Genomic DNA, 15,765 nt, shown 5'->3' with positions numbered 1-15,765 from the left:
GGAATAGAATAAGTGAAAGAGGTAAGGAAGAGGATTGTATATTTAAAAGATAGAAAGCTAGGTATTTTAGTGGATAGAGCATCAGCCCTGAAGTCAGGAGGTCCTGGGTTCAAATGTGACCTCAGACACTTACCAGCTGTGTGACCCAAGGCAAGTTACTCGTCACTTAACCCCGATTGCCTCCAAAAAAAATAAGATATACTCATTTATGGAAGTCCAAGAACCAGAGAAGGGAATCAATCCATCGATCAGCAAACATTTATTAAACTCTTGTACACTAGGCACTGGAGATCCAAGTACAAAACTAAGTCAGTCCCTGCCATCAAGACATTTACATTCCACATAGAGGATACAACATGAGTAAATATGAGCCATACACAAAATAAACACAGTGATGGCAAGAGACAACACCAATTACAGTGATCAGGAAAGCTCCATGAAGAAGGTGACTCCAGTTGAATCTTGAAGGGAAGTAGAGGTCCCAAGAGGCAAAAGTGAGAAGAGAGAGCATTCCAGGCATGCCTTGGGGACTGCTGTGCAAAGCAGGATGGAAGGAGAGATCTTGTGTAGAGGGAAGGGGTGTGTTTGTTCTTCGGAGATGATAAGCATGCCAGTTTATCTGGAACATTGAGGACATGATGAGAAGCAAGGTGTAAAGCAGCTAGACAGATAAGCTGGCCCCAGATTGAAGGACTTTAGAAACCAAATGGAAGAGTTTCTATTTTGTCCTAAAAGGAATGGGAGTCACTGGGGGTGGCTGGTGGGGAGTTGGGGGGAGGGGTGACATGATTGCATGATGTATCATCTTCTTAGCATAGCAACATGTTCTTCTCCCCAGGAGAGGGATTAGGGCACATCTTATCCCAATGAGGCTTTCATGTCTCCTGGTGGGAACAGTAGAAATTAAATTGGACAAATTAAGTGGGGGCAGGGTGTGGTGGTCACTTTGGGGAGGGGAAAGCCTGAGAAGGGGGGATTGAGCCTCATTCCCTACCAGAAAGCCATGCCTTCCTGATGACAGCCATCCCAGGGACATCTTTTCCTTTAAAGCATTGCCCTGACCAACCTCTCTGACTTTCCTGAGTTCAAGGGCAGAGGGGTGGGCTTGGGGCTAGGAAGGACCTGGAAGAACCAAAGGACATCACTCCCCTACTCAGCTGTTTGCCCTGACTCATACAGGAGACTAGGGACCCAGTGTTCTGGAAGGATTGCTGCCCCTATGGAAGGCCAAATATCAACCATCTGGCTGAAACGGAATTGGATGGGGAGCCAAGAAACCTGGGTACCAACTCCAGCCCCAGCCCTGAGACTCAATGAGGACCTTTGACTCTGCTGTAAAGTGGTGGAGTCTGGACAAGGCATTCTCTAATATTCTTCTAGCTCTAACAATCTGTCAGTCTTTGAAACCTGGGCTCCATTTTCCCACCTCAGTTCAGCCTCAACATGTCATCCTTTGTGACTCTAGCAAGTCTTTGACCCTCACTGGGACCTTGGTTCCCTCCACCTTAAAATGAAAGAGGTGACTAGATTGTCCCTAAGGTCCTTTTAGCCTCCAGTGTGACACCTGTCTGCTTAGAAGGTAGGGCAAACCAAAATTCTTATTGTCATTCTTAGGAAGGGTCCCATCACAAGCCCAGCTGGAGGAGTCTGTCCGGGCCTCCCTTGAACGTGCTGACCAGGAGATCCAGACTGCTTTGAGGAGGCTGGGGGATGCAGCATCACTGGGCCCAAGCTCTGAGGTCCTTCCACCTGGGGGCTCTTTTCCTTTGGACACTGAAGGCAGGCCTATGACCCTCCAGGAAACAGGAACACAAATCCGGAATGAGAGAGACCAGGGTAGGTCTACTGGGCCCTGGTAAGAGACGTGTAGACAAGTGAATGGCTGGGGCCCTGGCAGGGTGTTTACCCTGTTTGCTCTGGGAAGAATAGATTACTAACCTCTGTGGCTGTATGTATTTGGATAACTCTGTGACTGGTATAAGCATTATCATTATAAGACATGTTGATGTGAGGTGATTCCAGGGCATCGTCTCACTCACTTCCTACACATTATCCTATACGTATTAGTCTCACAGTTTCCCTCTGAGGTAGGTACTGTAGGTATGATCCCCATTTTACAGATGATAAAACTGAGCTGTTATCATTTTTAGATTTTTACTTTTATTTTATTTTATTTCTTCCTGTGAAGAAGTTGTGAGTTCAATTTAGGTTCCATTTACTTCACCAGTACACTACAGAAATTTATCAAGGACTTTTTACATGCAAAACACAGAAAATCCAAAAGTAAACGCTTTGGATATAAACCCATTGAGAGCAAGGTCTTTTTTCCTTTTCATCCCCAACGCCTGGCAGAGGGTTTTACACATAGTAGGTGCTAAATAAATGCATACTGAATTGAATTAAATGAATACAACACAGACCCAGCTCTCAGAAACTAGACAATTCATGTAGAGAAACAAGTGTAAAAATGTCAACCTCCTGTTGAAATCTTCACTAGTTTCCTGTTGTCTCTAGAATAAAATACCAATTCCCTGGCCTGCCATTTTAAAACCCATAATAATCTGGTTCTTTTCAAGATTCATTTCATATTTCATCCTTTCATATTCTCCACATTCTGGCCAGACTGGTGTATGGGCTATTCCCCAAAATGGAAATTCCATCTCCTACCTTCATGAGTGGAATGTACTCCCACAGCTGATATGTCTTATGCTAAGCCGTTCTGAGTTCCCCCGTCATTGGTACTTTCCTCCTGTTCAGTTTACCTTATATTATGTGTGTCTGAATTGTATCTCCTCCAGCAGAACATAAATTCCTTGAGGGAAGGGACTTTTTTTGGTGTGTCTTTGTATCTCAAGCACCTAGCACAATGCCTTGTACATTGTAGATGCTTCATAAAATGTTAGTCAAATTGAACTGAGTAAGGAAGAAGGATAAGAACCCAGATGACTGTGAAGAAAGTGAAATAGAGATTTAGTGTAAACTGCTGTGGAAAAAAAATTTCAAGAATGGAGGGACTTAGGGAAGGATTCTTGGGGGAAGTGGATCCTGGGATAAGAGTCTTGAAGGAAGAGCAGAACTTCAGTGGATGGAGATGGCAAGAATGGGGAAGGAACAGTGAAGGGGCAGAAAGATTGGGTAATTGAAGTTTAAGTTTAAAATCAGCAGACTTAGCTTGGCTGAGTGTTCCCACTATTTCATCAGAAACATCACTTTGGGGCACCATGCCTGGAATCAGAAATATAGGGTCCTCAGACCTAGTGCCAGACTGAATCCCAAGAGAATCAGAGTCTCAGACACCAAGACCTGACTCAAAGAGGAAGGAATGCTCCATGTGTAAGAGAGCTTCTGGGCAGGCCTTGTTCTCCCCCCATCACTACCAATACCATCTTGAAAAATATTTTCTAAGCTGTTGCCACATATGAAATCAGTGTGGGAACCCCAAGCTCTAGCCTGAGCTCCCCACCACCACAACTCCCAGTTTCCCAGCATTTAGAAAGGAAATAATGGCATCCTCATCCTCACAGGGTCTTGGAAGGTAGAAGCCCAAACCACCCATGATCTATGGCTAACACATTTTGACATTTGCTCCTCTGATCCCAGTGATTTCTCTTGGAGAAAACATCTGCTTCCCCTACTACTTTTCCCCATACTGTCCTCCCTATTCATCTCAATCTTATCACTCCCTGGTCCCCTTCTACTACAACCCTTCCTTTCCACTGTGCCCTATGAAAACAACATTTGATCATTAACAAACTTCCCTTCATCCCTCTTCCTTTCAATGTCTTTCTATCTTCTTGAAGATGGAAAAACCTGGCTCCTCCTAGAAGACACCAAATCCCTTGACACCTTCTACTCTGCTGGTTGCTCTTTCTCTCACATCCCACCACACACTGACCCAAGAAAAGGATTTAGTGTATTCCCTACTCTACACTGCCACCCCCAGACCTTCCTTCTGCCACCATTATCCAGTAAGAGACTCTGTCTGGCTCACTCCATCTGTGTGTAAAGATCCTTATTACTGTGATCTGCCCGCTTTCTCAAACTCAACCCCTCCTTCCCAGGTCTCACTCTTGGGGACTTCAATATGCATAATGATGTTCCCTCAAAACATCTTGGTCTCTCATTTCATTAACCTACTTCACTCCTAAGACCTACAAGTTCACCCAAAGGAAGAGAGGCAGGGAGGGAGGGAGGAAGGAAGGAAGGAGGGAAGGAAGGAAGGAGGGAAGGAAGGAAGGAGGGAAGGAGGGAAGGAAGGAAGGAGGGAAGGAGGGAAGGAAGGAAGGAGAGAAGGAAGGAAGGAAGGAAGGAAGGAAGGAAGGAAGGAAGAAAAAATGATGAAAGAAAGAAAGAGAAAGGGAGGGAGGGAGGGAAGGAAGGAAGGAGAGAAGAAGGAAGGAAGAGAGAAGGAAAGAAAGAAAGAAAGAGAAAGAAAGAAAGAAAGAAAGAAAGAAAGAAAGAAAGAAAGAAAGAAAGAAAGAAAGAAAGAAAGAAAAAGAGACGGAGAGAGAAAGGGAAAGAAGGAGAAAAGGAAGAAGGAAGGGAAGAAGGAGGAGGGGAGGGAGAACTGACCCTAGGACAGAGGTATTAATATGTGGCCCACAGCACTTCCGAATGCAGCCCAAAGCAGATTTAAATGTAATTAGGGAATATTTAACAAAAGAAATAGAAGTACACTAAAACAGATAATGTAAATACATAGGTTTTCTAAGTCAATGTGCAGCCTGCAAGAATCCTTCTGTACAATCTAGTAGCCCTGCTTTCTATTTGAATTTACAGTTACTACAGTAGGAAAATCTGAGTGAGGAGGGACCCTGCTCAGTGAGTACGGGGTGAGGGAAGGCTTCATAAAGGAGGTGGCATCTGAGGTGGGGCTGGAGAAAAGGGAATCATTTCCATAGATAGAGATGAACACGGTTTTCTGTGGTCTGGACATGAAAGACAGCCTAAAAAATGCACAGATGTAGGAGAGAGAAATCTGAGAGCTGGGAAGAGCATGCCGTCCAGTTTAGCTGTAACACAGAGCATAGACAGGACTAAAAAGTGATGCATGGAAGCTTGAAGAAAATAGTCAGGAGTGAATAAGCTTAGAAGTCCAGGCCCAGCCACAGAATCAAGCATCTGGGAGGTTCCAGGGATGTCCATCCCCTCCCTGAAATACCCTCAAGGTCTCTAGGAGGATCTTCCTGCTGTTTGAAGAGTTGGGTGGGCCTATGACGTTAACGTCCTTTTGATAGACCCCACTTTAGATCAACCCAGGACTGGGAAAGAGGGGCTCATTTCACCCCACTGAACACAGGAAAAAACCAAAATTCTTGCCCTAGGTAACTATCAAACTTACCCATCCAAAAGAGAGTTCAGCCTTCCCATCCTCTGAGACTCAGCCTTAGCATATTGGACAGATGAACAAATGGGGAATCATGTGTGCTGAAGGCTTTAACACTAACCACCCTGCTTTCTTAGCTTACCAGGTTGGGCTTCTTCTCCTTCCCTGGGCAGGCAGCCCCCAGACTCCCCTATCCCCTTGCTGCATGGGCTTTGTGACTGCTGTTTTCCTCCCAGCTCAGAGGCCTCTTTCACTTCTTCCAGAGTTCCTGACTGTTTTCTGGGTGAGTGAGGCTGCTGGAAGTCTAACTTTCAGATTAATGGGGGATGAGGGAGGCTAATTGGCTTTTGTTGCTTAGATTTCCAAGATGATACTGCAAGGACCCAGTTGTTATCTATTAAGGACAGAAGTTCCAATGGGAGGGGGAAATCCATCCTCCTTGTACCTTGGCTGAATTAGTCAAGGGTTGTCCATCATGAGGAAGGAAGTTGAAATAATGCTGCATCTAAGGCCTCTGCATCTCCTGGACCAGATCCCACATCTTGTGTTGTTCATGCACAAACATCCCCAGGCTGCTCCAGCCTTATTGTGTAAAAGCCAGCAATCCACTGGGGATGAGGGATGAGTGGGAGTTGGAGGTAGGGTATAGGGCTGGTTGAAACATTTACATGAATAAGGACAATATAAAAACTAAGTAGACTGTGCTGAGGGCAAAGAAGAAATCTTGCCTCCATCCTCTCTCCTTTTCCATCTCTCCTTCAGACTACAGCTAGAATCGTTCTTCTTACCCATAGACTTGGTATGACCAAGTCCGAACTCTGTCCCTCCCGCGCTGCTATTAGCTCTTCCCAGACCAGTCCCATGTCACTTAGGAAAGCAGTTGCCCTTTATCACATGAGCATCATTAGGGGAATGGATGGACTGGTCCACCTAAGTGATACTGATACTTGAAGTTTTGAGCATCAGTGCTTTTGTGGTTCACATTAACCATTTGGGTGGAAATATTTTTCAGATGGATATAACCATGTTGAAAACAGAGGAAACCAAACACTATAAGTAATTCTCATTAACTCAGGGCCACCATTATCCAATCTTAATTATTCCTTTTCAGATAGAGATAGCTAGGTGGCACAGTGGGTGTAGGGCTGAGCCCAGAGTCAAGAAGACCTGAATTCAAATCCAACCTCAGACACTTAACTAGCTGTGTGGTCCTGGACAAGTCACTTCCCCTCTGTCTGTGCCAAGCCTAGAGGCCTGTATTGGGCTACCCGAGTCTTTCCTACCTCACCTCCGAGGTCTTCGGCTGGCCACGCCGGATGCACGTATGAGAGAAAGGACGTTCCAGAGTCAAACAGGGGTTGAGCTTTATTTCAGGGTCTGGGTTACAAGTGCAGGGGGGTCTTCCTTAGGAGGAAGAGGGGGAGATTTCCTAAGGAGGCTAAGCTTAAGGGATTGGAAGTAGAAGTACAAGCGGGGAGAGAGGGGGAGGGGAGAGAGGAAAGAAAAGAAGCGGAGCCTACTGTCCTCTTTGGCTCCACACGTGCTAAGAGAGAGCTTTCAGGCTTCCTCAATCCTACTTAACCTTCAGCCACACAGTTTGCATCTCAATACCATGCTGTTAGGTAACTAGGTGTGCTCCAATCCGGGACGACCTCGAGGGCAGGGAGACTCCACCCATCACGTACCTCCCGGGGAGAGGCGGAAATACCCGAGCTAGCCGAGCTAGCTCAGTCTGACCTTCTCGAACCCCCGCTGTTCATGGAGGGCCTCATAAGACTCTAAGATTTAGAAGTCCCACTTTTACTCGCCCGAGACCGTCCACACGGAATTGAGCTTCCAATCCCAACATGTCTGTCTCAGTTTTCTCATCTGCAAAATGAGCTGGAGAAGAAAATGGCAAACCACCCCAGCGTCTTTGCCAAGAAAACCCCAAATGGGGTCACAAAGAGTCAGGCACAACTGAAACAACTGTACACAAACCCCAGATATTGTGACGTTTATAGGTTCCTCTGTCTTCTCCCTCTACTGTCAGCTGTCTGATCTTAGCCTCGTCAAAGCTGATGCCTTATTTTTAAGTACTTGTCAGGGTAAGGGTCTTTTCAGTCAATCAGTCAGTCACCATGCACTAATGAAGCCCTTACTGTGTGCCAGGAACTGTGCAAAACATTGAGGCTACAAAAAAGGCAAAAATACAGTTCCGGCCCTCAAGAAGCTTGTATTCTAATGGGTGAGATAACATTAAAACAAATAAGCACATGCCAGAGATATACAGAGTAGATAAAAAGTAAATATCCACATGGTGCCACCTCTCCTAGACAGTAAAGTGCACAGGCTTTGTGCCTGAAATTTTCCTCCAAATTTAAAGACCTTTTCTCCCCACCTTCTGGATTCCCAGATGTGTTGCAGGCAATTTGGGCTTCCAGAAGTCTGATCCTCATATTAATGGGGTTATCTGTGGTTGTTTCGGTTGAGTCACTTTCAGGCAAGTATAACTCTTCCTGACCCCATTTGGAATTTTCTTGGCAAAGATAGTGGAGTCATTTGCCATTTCCTTCTCCAGTTCATTTTACAGATGAGGAAACTGGGACAAATAGGGTTTAGTGACTTACCCAGGGTCACACAGCTAGTAAGTGTCTGAGGACAGATTTGAACCCCGATCTTCTTTACTCCAGGCCTCGTGCTCTATCCACTGTGCCACCTAGCATTGGGGCATTACCATATCAATTGGCTACAGATCAGCTGAGACTTCCTAAGAACGGTAACATCCACCCCTTCAGATGAGAGGGCACTCTGGAAGTTACTTAGTAGTGCCCTCCATCCCTAGAAAGAGCTTCCCTTAAGCTCTCCCAGAAAGTCTTAAGAGCCGCTGTGATGCCAAGGGATAAGATCTGTCCATTGTATAAACACAGGCCCTTGCTTTTCAATAACTGTTTTCTTTCTCCTGTTCCCACTATAGCCCACCTCTCACCACCAGCCAGTGGTGTACTGTTTAACAACATGTTAAACAAAATGTTTAACAACCAGCTTTCCAAAGAAAGAAAAAAAAGTCTCCCCAACACACTGAGTTAAACCTGAATTGTTAACGTTTTCTCCTTCACTTTCTGAAGTCTAGACAATCAACAAAACAATAAAGCAAGCCCTGATGTGTACTGTTTGCCAGTTTCCAAAAACTCACACTGAAAATTTCACCAATTGCTGTCTTCAGCCAATTTGAGCTGCCCCCAACCCTAAAGTCCCCTATAGCTACTTCAGATTTGTTAGTTTCCTGATGCCTTGTACCTCTCAGACCCTGGAAAGTGGTATTGGTCTTTTCCCAGTGTCTTGATGGGAATGTGTCTCTGCCATTTTGGGACAGTTTTCCCCAGCGCCTCCCTGGCAGCCCTCTGGATCACATTCAAACCTTGTCCTGCCTTTTCTGGCCTGGCCCCATGTCATTTGGTCTCATATAACCTTATTATCTACATCAGAGGGGGCACGGGAAAGTTCTGGGAAGATGCCTGATGAAGACAGAAGCGGCCCCCAGTCTGCCCCAAGCACCAGCGAGAAAGAAGAGACAGCCTCTGCCAGTGGCCCCCAGGAGCGAACCGTCCCTATTCGGTAATACCACTACTCCCACCCAGGATTGACTGTTCTTTCTTGAGCTGAGGCTAGGCCTGAGGGGGTGCTGTAGACAAACTCCTTTGTTGTCCCTCCAGCATGCTTCCAGAAAGCTGGAGAGGATACAGGGCACAGAGTATTTGTGGCTCCCATTGCTTGGAAACCCTGGCTCTGTGGGAAATATGGCAGGGTCCTGAGTCCACGTGCAGTGGAGGATCTGAGATGGTTCATTCACTTCAACAACAATGTATCATATCTATTAAACGCCTTTTATGTACAAGCCAGTGGGGTGAATGGAAGAACATGAGGAGGACAGGTATAGGTACCCCGATCCTCACTCCCTTTTCAGGAGCTGCTTTAGGCTTTGACTTCCCTGACTCCAAACCTTTCTCCCTTTTCTTCAGCCAACCCCCTTGACAGGGAGGGGGAGGAAGGCTACTGATGGATGCTGGGTAAGCTAGCATGAAGATGGGGTAGTGGGAAAAAGAGGCATATCTAATGGGGATGGATATGGGGAAATGGAAAGCCTTAAATGAAGCCTCATTAGCAATAAGGGGAGGAGGAGGAGACTTAAATAGGGGGCCTGGTTTGAAACAAAACAACCTTGAAATAGAAAGTAGGATTATGATTACAAGGGATAGAGAAACGGGTCTGTACTGAAAGTTAATCTGAGAGACTCAGATGGTCCTCTGTTCCCTTAGTATCCACAGCTCACCTGCTTCCCTGTTCCCCAAGGTCAGCCTCAGCTCTAGGACAGGGTGATCACACTAGCTTTTTGGCTTTCCCCCTGCATCAACAGGCCTCCCCCTCCCTCCCATCATTCACTTGTCACCACCTCCTGGACTGTTTCTCTGGCAAGTTGAGGACAGGTCAGGCTTGATTAGGTCTCAGGAGGTTTACTACATCCCTATACTTGTGTCTGCAGGATGGAGGGTACAACCTGGCCAGGGAAGGAGGGGGCTGAGGAAGCCTGGGACATCCACAGGCACATCTATGTGGAGACCACACAGAGGACCTGCATCTATCAGGCTGGAGATGGGAGCACCACAAGTAAGGATGGGGTGGGAGGGGGATTGGAATGTCTCCCAGGCTTGTTGTCACTGATGACTCAAAGATGGCCCTTGTCCCTCCTCACCCCCCTTGAATAGCCCAGATAATACAATAATAAAATTTAATGTCAGAATTTATAAGGACCTTAGAACATAAAATATCAGAGCTGGAAAGGACCTTAGAACACAGAATATGGTAGAATACAGAATGCCAGAACCGTCAGAGATCTTAGAACATAAAACATCAGATTGAAGGGATACAGGGGGGCAGGGACAGAATATAGAATGTCAGAAAGGGAAGGGAACTTGAAACATGGAATGTTAGAACATAGAAGTAACTTTAAACAGAGAATGCCAGAGTTGGAATGAATCTTAAGAGCTAATTTAGTCCAAACTCCTCCTTTTATAGGTGGGGGAATTAAGGAACAGAGAAAAGAAGGAAATTGCTCAAGATCACACAGCTAACTAATAACAAAACCAACACTTGAACTCTTCTGCCCTCACTCCCAGGTCCCCTGAACCTAATGGGTTCCTCATAAACCCTTATTTCTGTTCAACAAATTCAGCTCAATAAGTATTCATTAGGCAGCTAGGTGGCGCCAGAGTCGATAGAGCGCTAGGCCTGGAGTCAGGTGGACTCACCTTCCGTGTTCAAATCCACCAGCTGTGTGACCCTGGGCAAGTCACTTAACCCTGTTGGCCTCAGGTTCCTCATCTGTAAAATGAGCTGGGGAAGGAAATGGCAAATAACCCTATACCTTTGCCAAAAAAACACCAAGTGGGGTCACAAAGAATACGACACAATGGAAACAACCGAACAGCAAGGCAACATAGAATTGAGATATGGAAGGGTCCTTAGACATCATCTAGCATATTACCTCATTTTATAGATAAGGAAATCATAAGAAAGTAAGCAGAGCCAGGATTTGAACCCAAGCTCTCCCTCCAAATCCAGTTATGGCACTCACTCCCCTATTATCCCCACTCTAATGATGATTCCCATTTATATAGATAGCCCTTAAGGCTTACACAAGACTTTCTTCTCATTAAGTAGTATAATTACTACTACCCCTGCCTTATCGATGGGAAGACTGAGGCTCTGAAATATTATGTGACGTGCTCATAGGAAGTATCCAAAGCAAGAAAGAAAGAGCTTTTTTAATTCCGATACATAGATAGATGGATGGATAGATGGATGGATGGATAGATAGATAGATAGATATAGATAGATAGATAGATATAGATATAGATATAGATATAGATATAGGTATAGGTATAGGTATAGGTATAGGTATAGATATAATTATAATTATTCACCATTAGCTGCTTCTCCTATATATGCCCTAGTTCTCTCCTGTCATACAAGGCTGAGGCCTCCCAGGAACTTTAGGTTGGTGACTGGTGGGGGGGGAGGGGGGGAGAAGGGGAGGGGTCAAGGGGTCCAAAGTCCCCTCTAGGAAAGCATTCACTGCCTCTGTACAGAGAGAGGGAGGCTTTTAGCAGGCGTGATAGAAAGAGCCTTCAGCTGAAAACCAGAAGGACTGAGTTTAAATGTGGGTTCTTCCATTTAACTTTGGACAAATAACATTTCTTCTTCAAGCTTGAGTTTCTTCACCTATAAGATTAGGGAATTGAGCTAGATGTTTTCTAAAGTCCCTTCCAGCACTGACATTCTATGTTCTAAGACTCCTCCCAGCTCTGACATTCTGTGTTCTAAGCTTCCTCTCAGTTCTAACAATTTATTAGAATTTAAGGTAAGGACATGCTCTGTGGTTATAGAAAGGGGATCCAAAGAATATAAGTAACCACTCATATTTTTCCCTACTGGGTTCCACTTTGAAGTTACTGACTTTTCTGCCTGTCTGTGTCTCCAGCTAGCTAGCTATCTACCCCTTACCCACCTTAAATCTCAGTAGAACTCAGCAGAATAGCAGGCTATATAGTCAGAAGTATCAAATGTATCTCACCCTGGAATGAGTAACTGGAGCTGTATATGGCATCTCTATCCACAGAAATCTTCAAAAACAAAATAGTTTGGGGAATTCTCTTGACCTCTTGAGAGAGACATAGCTTTCCTTTGGTGTCTGATGACTGCAAGACAGAGATAGGAAGTCAGGCTGAAAGTAAAAAGATTTTTTAGTGTTCTAAGAAAGCTGCTCTCACTGATGACCAATTCACATTCTTGGAATAGATCCTCTTAGAGTACACAGCCAATCAGAAGCATTCCCTAACATCTTAGGATAGGAAAGTAAAATATTTCATAGGAGAAGGAGGGGTAGAGAAAGGAGTAGAGATCAGTTAAGGGAGAAAAAGGAAGTATTCTGAATACAAATGATAAAATTTATCATCAAAATAAGAGCATATTCCCCATTTAAGAATTAGAGATAAGAGGAAAAGGCCAAATAGTTTTATAAATGTAGAAACAGACCTTTTTTCACAAAACTGCTGGGTCTCATCCAAGGACAGCAAGCAGTTGTTAGAACAAAGGAAAAGGTCATCTGCTTTACTGTCTCCCTGCATAGGGGTTGGGAGCTTTCTAATATCCGGCCACCAGGTAGTTGGTCTATCAAGGTATATGGAAAAGATCATGATTCCTCTTTTCTCCTACATGGTCAACCATTCGTTTTGGGTGAGTTCGATAATCACCAGCCTAAAGTAAGGGTGCTGCATCTAACGACTTCAGAGGGATCCTTCCAGTTGAAGATTCTGTGATTCTACTGATTTTGTATCCCCCTCCCCCAAGATAACTGCAAGATCCTGATGGTTTGGTTTTCCTTTTGCATCAACGCTTCTGTCCATCCTCATTCCCTCTCCCTCTGTTCCCATCCCACAGCCACTCATGCTGGACTAACCAAACTTTGTGATCTCTCCCAGAACCCCCTTCCATGCAAGTGACCATTGAAGATGTACAGGCTCAGGTTGGGGAAACAGCCAAGTTCCAGGCAATCATCGAAGGGCATCCCCAGCCCACAGTGACCTGGTACCAGGTAAGAACAGCTTTTTCCTAGGAATGTTATTGTCATTGTTACTGTTTGTCCTTCATTCCTGAAGAGGAACATGGCATCAGAAAGGTGGTACCAGGCTAGCAAGTAGAATGGATTTAAATGAGACTGGGCTGTGCAAAGTCACCAACCTCACTTTCTTCTCTGAAGTCATCTGCACCCAGTGGCAGGATACAGATCAGGAGGACTAGAGAGGGCCCCAGATACAGTACAAGCTCCTAAGAATGAGTCCATAATGGGAAGAGGACCCATTCTTCAAAAATGGCTCTCCCAGTAGAGTGCCACCATGACCCACAGCAATGAGCTTAGAGGCTGGGGGTGGGGGTGATGATTGAGAAGAATGAGGGCACTCATGCAGTTAAATGTCTCACCAAGCAGAGGGACCATGGTGTACCAGAAGAGTGTTGGATGACTTGGTGCTCATCCTGCCATCTTCTGCCTTGGTCAGACTCTATCAAGAATACTGTCTTCAGAGCTGACAAAGGCATTGACGAGTGGGAGCACATCCAGAAAGGAGTGACCAGGATAGGAAGACATAGAATAGCGAGACATTTAGGGACCAGCTGAAGAAGCTGGGGGCATTCAGTCTGGAAAAGATAAGATTTAGGGGAAAGACTCGATTCCTTTTCTCCGCTTTTCTCAGGCCATGACACAGAAGAGGAATTACATTTGTTCTACTAGAGGCACAGAAGTCAGATTTTTATTTCATATAAGGAAAATTTGCTGACAATTGGAGTCATCCCAAAATTAAGTGACTCGCTCTGGGAGGCAGTGAGATCATAATTAGAGATCTTTAGGAGTTAGAGGGAACACTTGTAAGGGGCATTCTAGCTGAGGGCAGACTAGCTGCCCTTTATGCCCTTCTGGCTCTGAGATATTATAACCCAGAGTCAGAAACCATGATTTCAAGCCCCATGTCTGACACCGACTAGTCATGTGACACAGAATCAAAATTGTTTTTTGTTTCTCTGAGCTTTGATTTCCTTCTCTGTAAAATGGAGATAACTACTTGCACTAACTACCTCAGAGAGCTGCTGTGAGAAAACTGGATGTGTTTTGCCAACCTTAAAGAAGTCAAGAATAGGAGTGGTTGCTCAGTCTTGGGCCAAGTATCCTGGGAGGGAGACAGAAGGAGAAAAAGGCAGGTTCCCTGCCTGAGGGAGCCCAGTGTACATTCATCAAGGCTAACATTAAGCATGGGCAGCTAGGTGGTACAGTGGATAGATTGCCAGGCCTGGAGTCAGGAAAACCTGAGTTCAAATACAGCCTCAGACACTTACTAGGTGTAGGGCCCTGGGCAAGTCACTTAATCCTGTTTGCCTCAGTTTCCTCATCTGCAAAATGAGCTGGAGAAGGAAATGGACAACTGTTTCAGTATCTTTGTCAAGAAACCCCTTCAATGGGAGCACAGAGAGAAGAGTCTAACACAACTGAAGTGACTAAACAACATTAAACCATAAAGATAGTATGGAATTACTATGTCGCAGCTGGGTGGTACAGGGATACTGCGTTAGACTGGTAGTCAGCAATATCTGAGTTCTTAAAAGATGCCACCTTCTAAGACACCTTCTAGCTTTGTGACCCTGGGTTAGTTATGTAACTGCTCTCAGGCTCAGTTTTCTCATCTGTAAAGTGGGTAAAGTAACAGCACCTAGGATTGAATCACTTGGCAAATATAAAGTGCTTTGTAAACCTTAAAGTGCCTTTCATATAAATGCCAACTATTGTTGCCAGCAAGGGCATTAAGAGCTCAAGGGAGAGATTCCCACAGGTGGAAGTGTTCTTGGAGGTGGTGAAGTGTGATAGGGTCTTGAGGGATGACTGGGACTTAGAAACAGAAATAAATAATACCTGTATCTGTAGCGTGTTAAGGTTTGTAAAGTATTTTCTTCACAATAGCCTCATTAAATGAGGGAGCCTAGGAATTATCATCCTCAGTTTACCAAGAAGGTCACCAAGCTAGCTTGTAATTGCCAAAGGCAGATTCTCTTACTCCAGGTCCAGACCCCCTTCTGTTCCACTGCTCTGACAAAAAGTAGGGGGAGAGGGCGTAGCAAGTGAAGTGGAGGCCTGAGCCTCACCCATTTGGAGGACAGTGAAGAGACCAGCCTGACTGTCCCAGAAAAAAGGTCCATCATGAAGCCATGAGAAATGGCTCAGGACCGTGGTGGAACCAGATCCTAAAGGGCCTTGAACACCAAAGCCAGAAGCTCAGGTTTGATGTGTAGAAGTCCCTGGTCCAGAGCCTCATTATCACCCATCTGGACTGTAGCAATAATGTCCTTATAGATCTTTATGCCTCCTGTCTCTTTCCCCTGCCCTCTGCCCTTCCCTTGCTACCAGAATAATCTTTATGCAAACAGATAGTCATTGTCACACCTCAGCTCAGAACCCAGTGTTGGTTTTCTATTGTCTACTGAGTGAAGTTCAGACTTTTGCCTGATCTTAATCTGGTGCCATCTTATTTTTCCAGTCTTCCATTAATCCCCTCCACATAGATAGTCTTTAGCCAAGCTGGGTTTCCTATTTATGGGCCTTTGCTCGTAGGATTCCCTATCCCTCTCCTTTGTCTGCTGAAGTCCTACCCACCTTGAAAGCTTGACTTCCCCCAGGAAGCCTTCCTTGAGCTCCTTGTTTGATAACAACCGTTGCCCTCTAGAACATGCTCAGCACTGTTAGCACTTCCTAATGCATTTCTTATGTAACATTGTTGATTAGTTTTCTGTGTTTCTGTCTTATTCACCTGCTAGACTTCAAACTGTGTGAGAACAGGAACCAGATCTTATGTAAA

At 45.1% G+C, this 15,765-nt stretch overlaps 1 protein-coding gene across 15 annotated transcripts in view; it reads left to right on the top strand.

The window, feature by feature from the left end:
- Positions 1–15,765, top strand: part of OBSCN (obscurin, cytoskeletal calmodulin and titin-interacting RhoGEF) — a 322,112-nt gene that overhangs the window by 266,381 nt on the left and 39,966 nt on the right. For 14 of the 15 annotated variants that reach the window (XM_072652736.1, XM_072652782.1, XM_072652744.1 and 11 more), the window contains 4 exons: positions 1,615–1,836; positions 8,794–8,923; positions 9,849–9,973; positions 12,847–12,959. In XM_072652736.1, coding sequence (XP_072508837.1) covers positions 1,615–1,836; positions 8,794–8,923; positions 9,849–9,973; positions 12,847–12,959 — 590 coding nt within the window. Of the gene's footprint in view, positions 1–1,614; positions 1,837–5,463; positions 5,610–8,793; positions 8,924–9,848; positions 9,974–12,846; positions 12,960–15,765 lie in introns of those variants that run through there. The other variant, XM_072652814.1, reaches the window with a different exon arrangement.

This window comes from Notamacropus eugenii, chromosome 1, assembly GCF_028372415.1.
Source record: "Notamacropus eugenii isolate mMacEug1 chromosome 1, mMacEug1.pri_v2, whole genome shotgun sequence".
Lineage (NCBI taxonomy): Eukaryota > Metazoa > Chordata > Mammalia > Diprotodontia > Macropodidae > Notamacropus > Notamacropus eugenii.
Note: the sequence above shows the minus strand (reverse complement) of the source record. Positions and strands in the feature narration are given on the sequence as shown.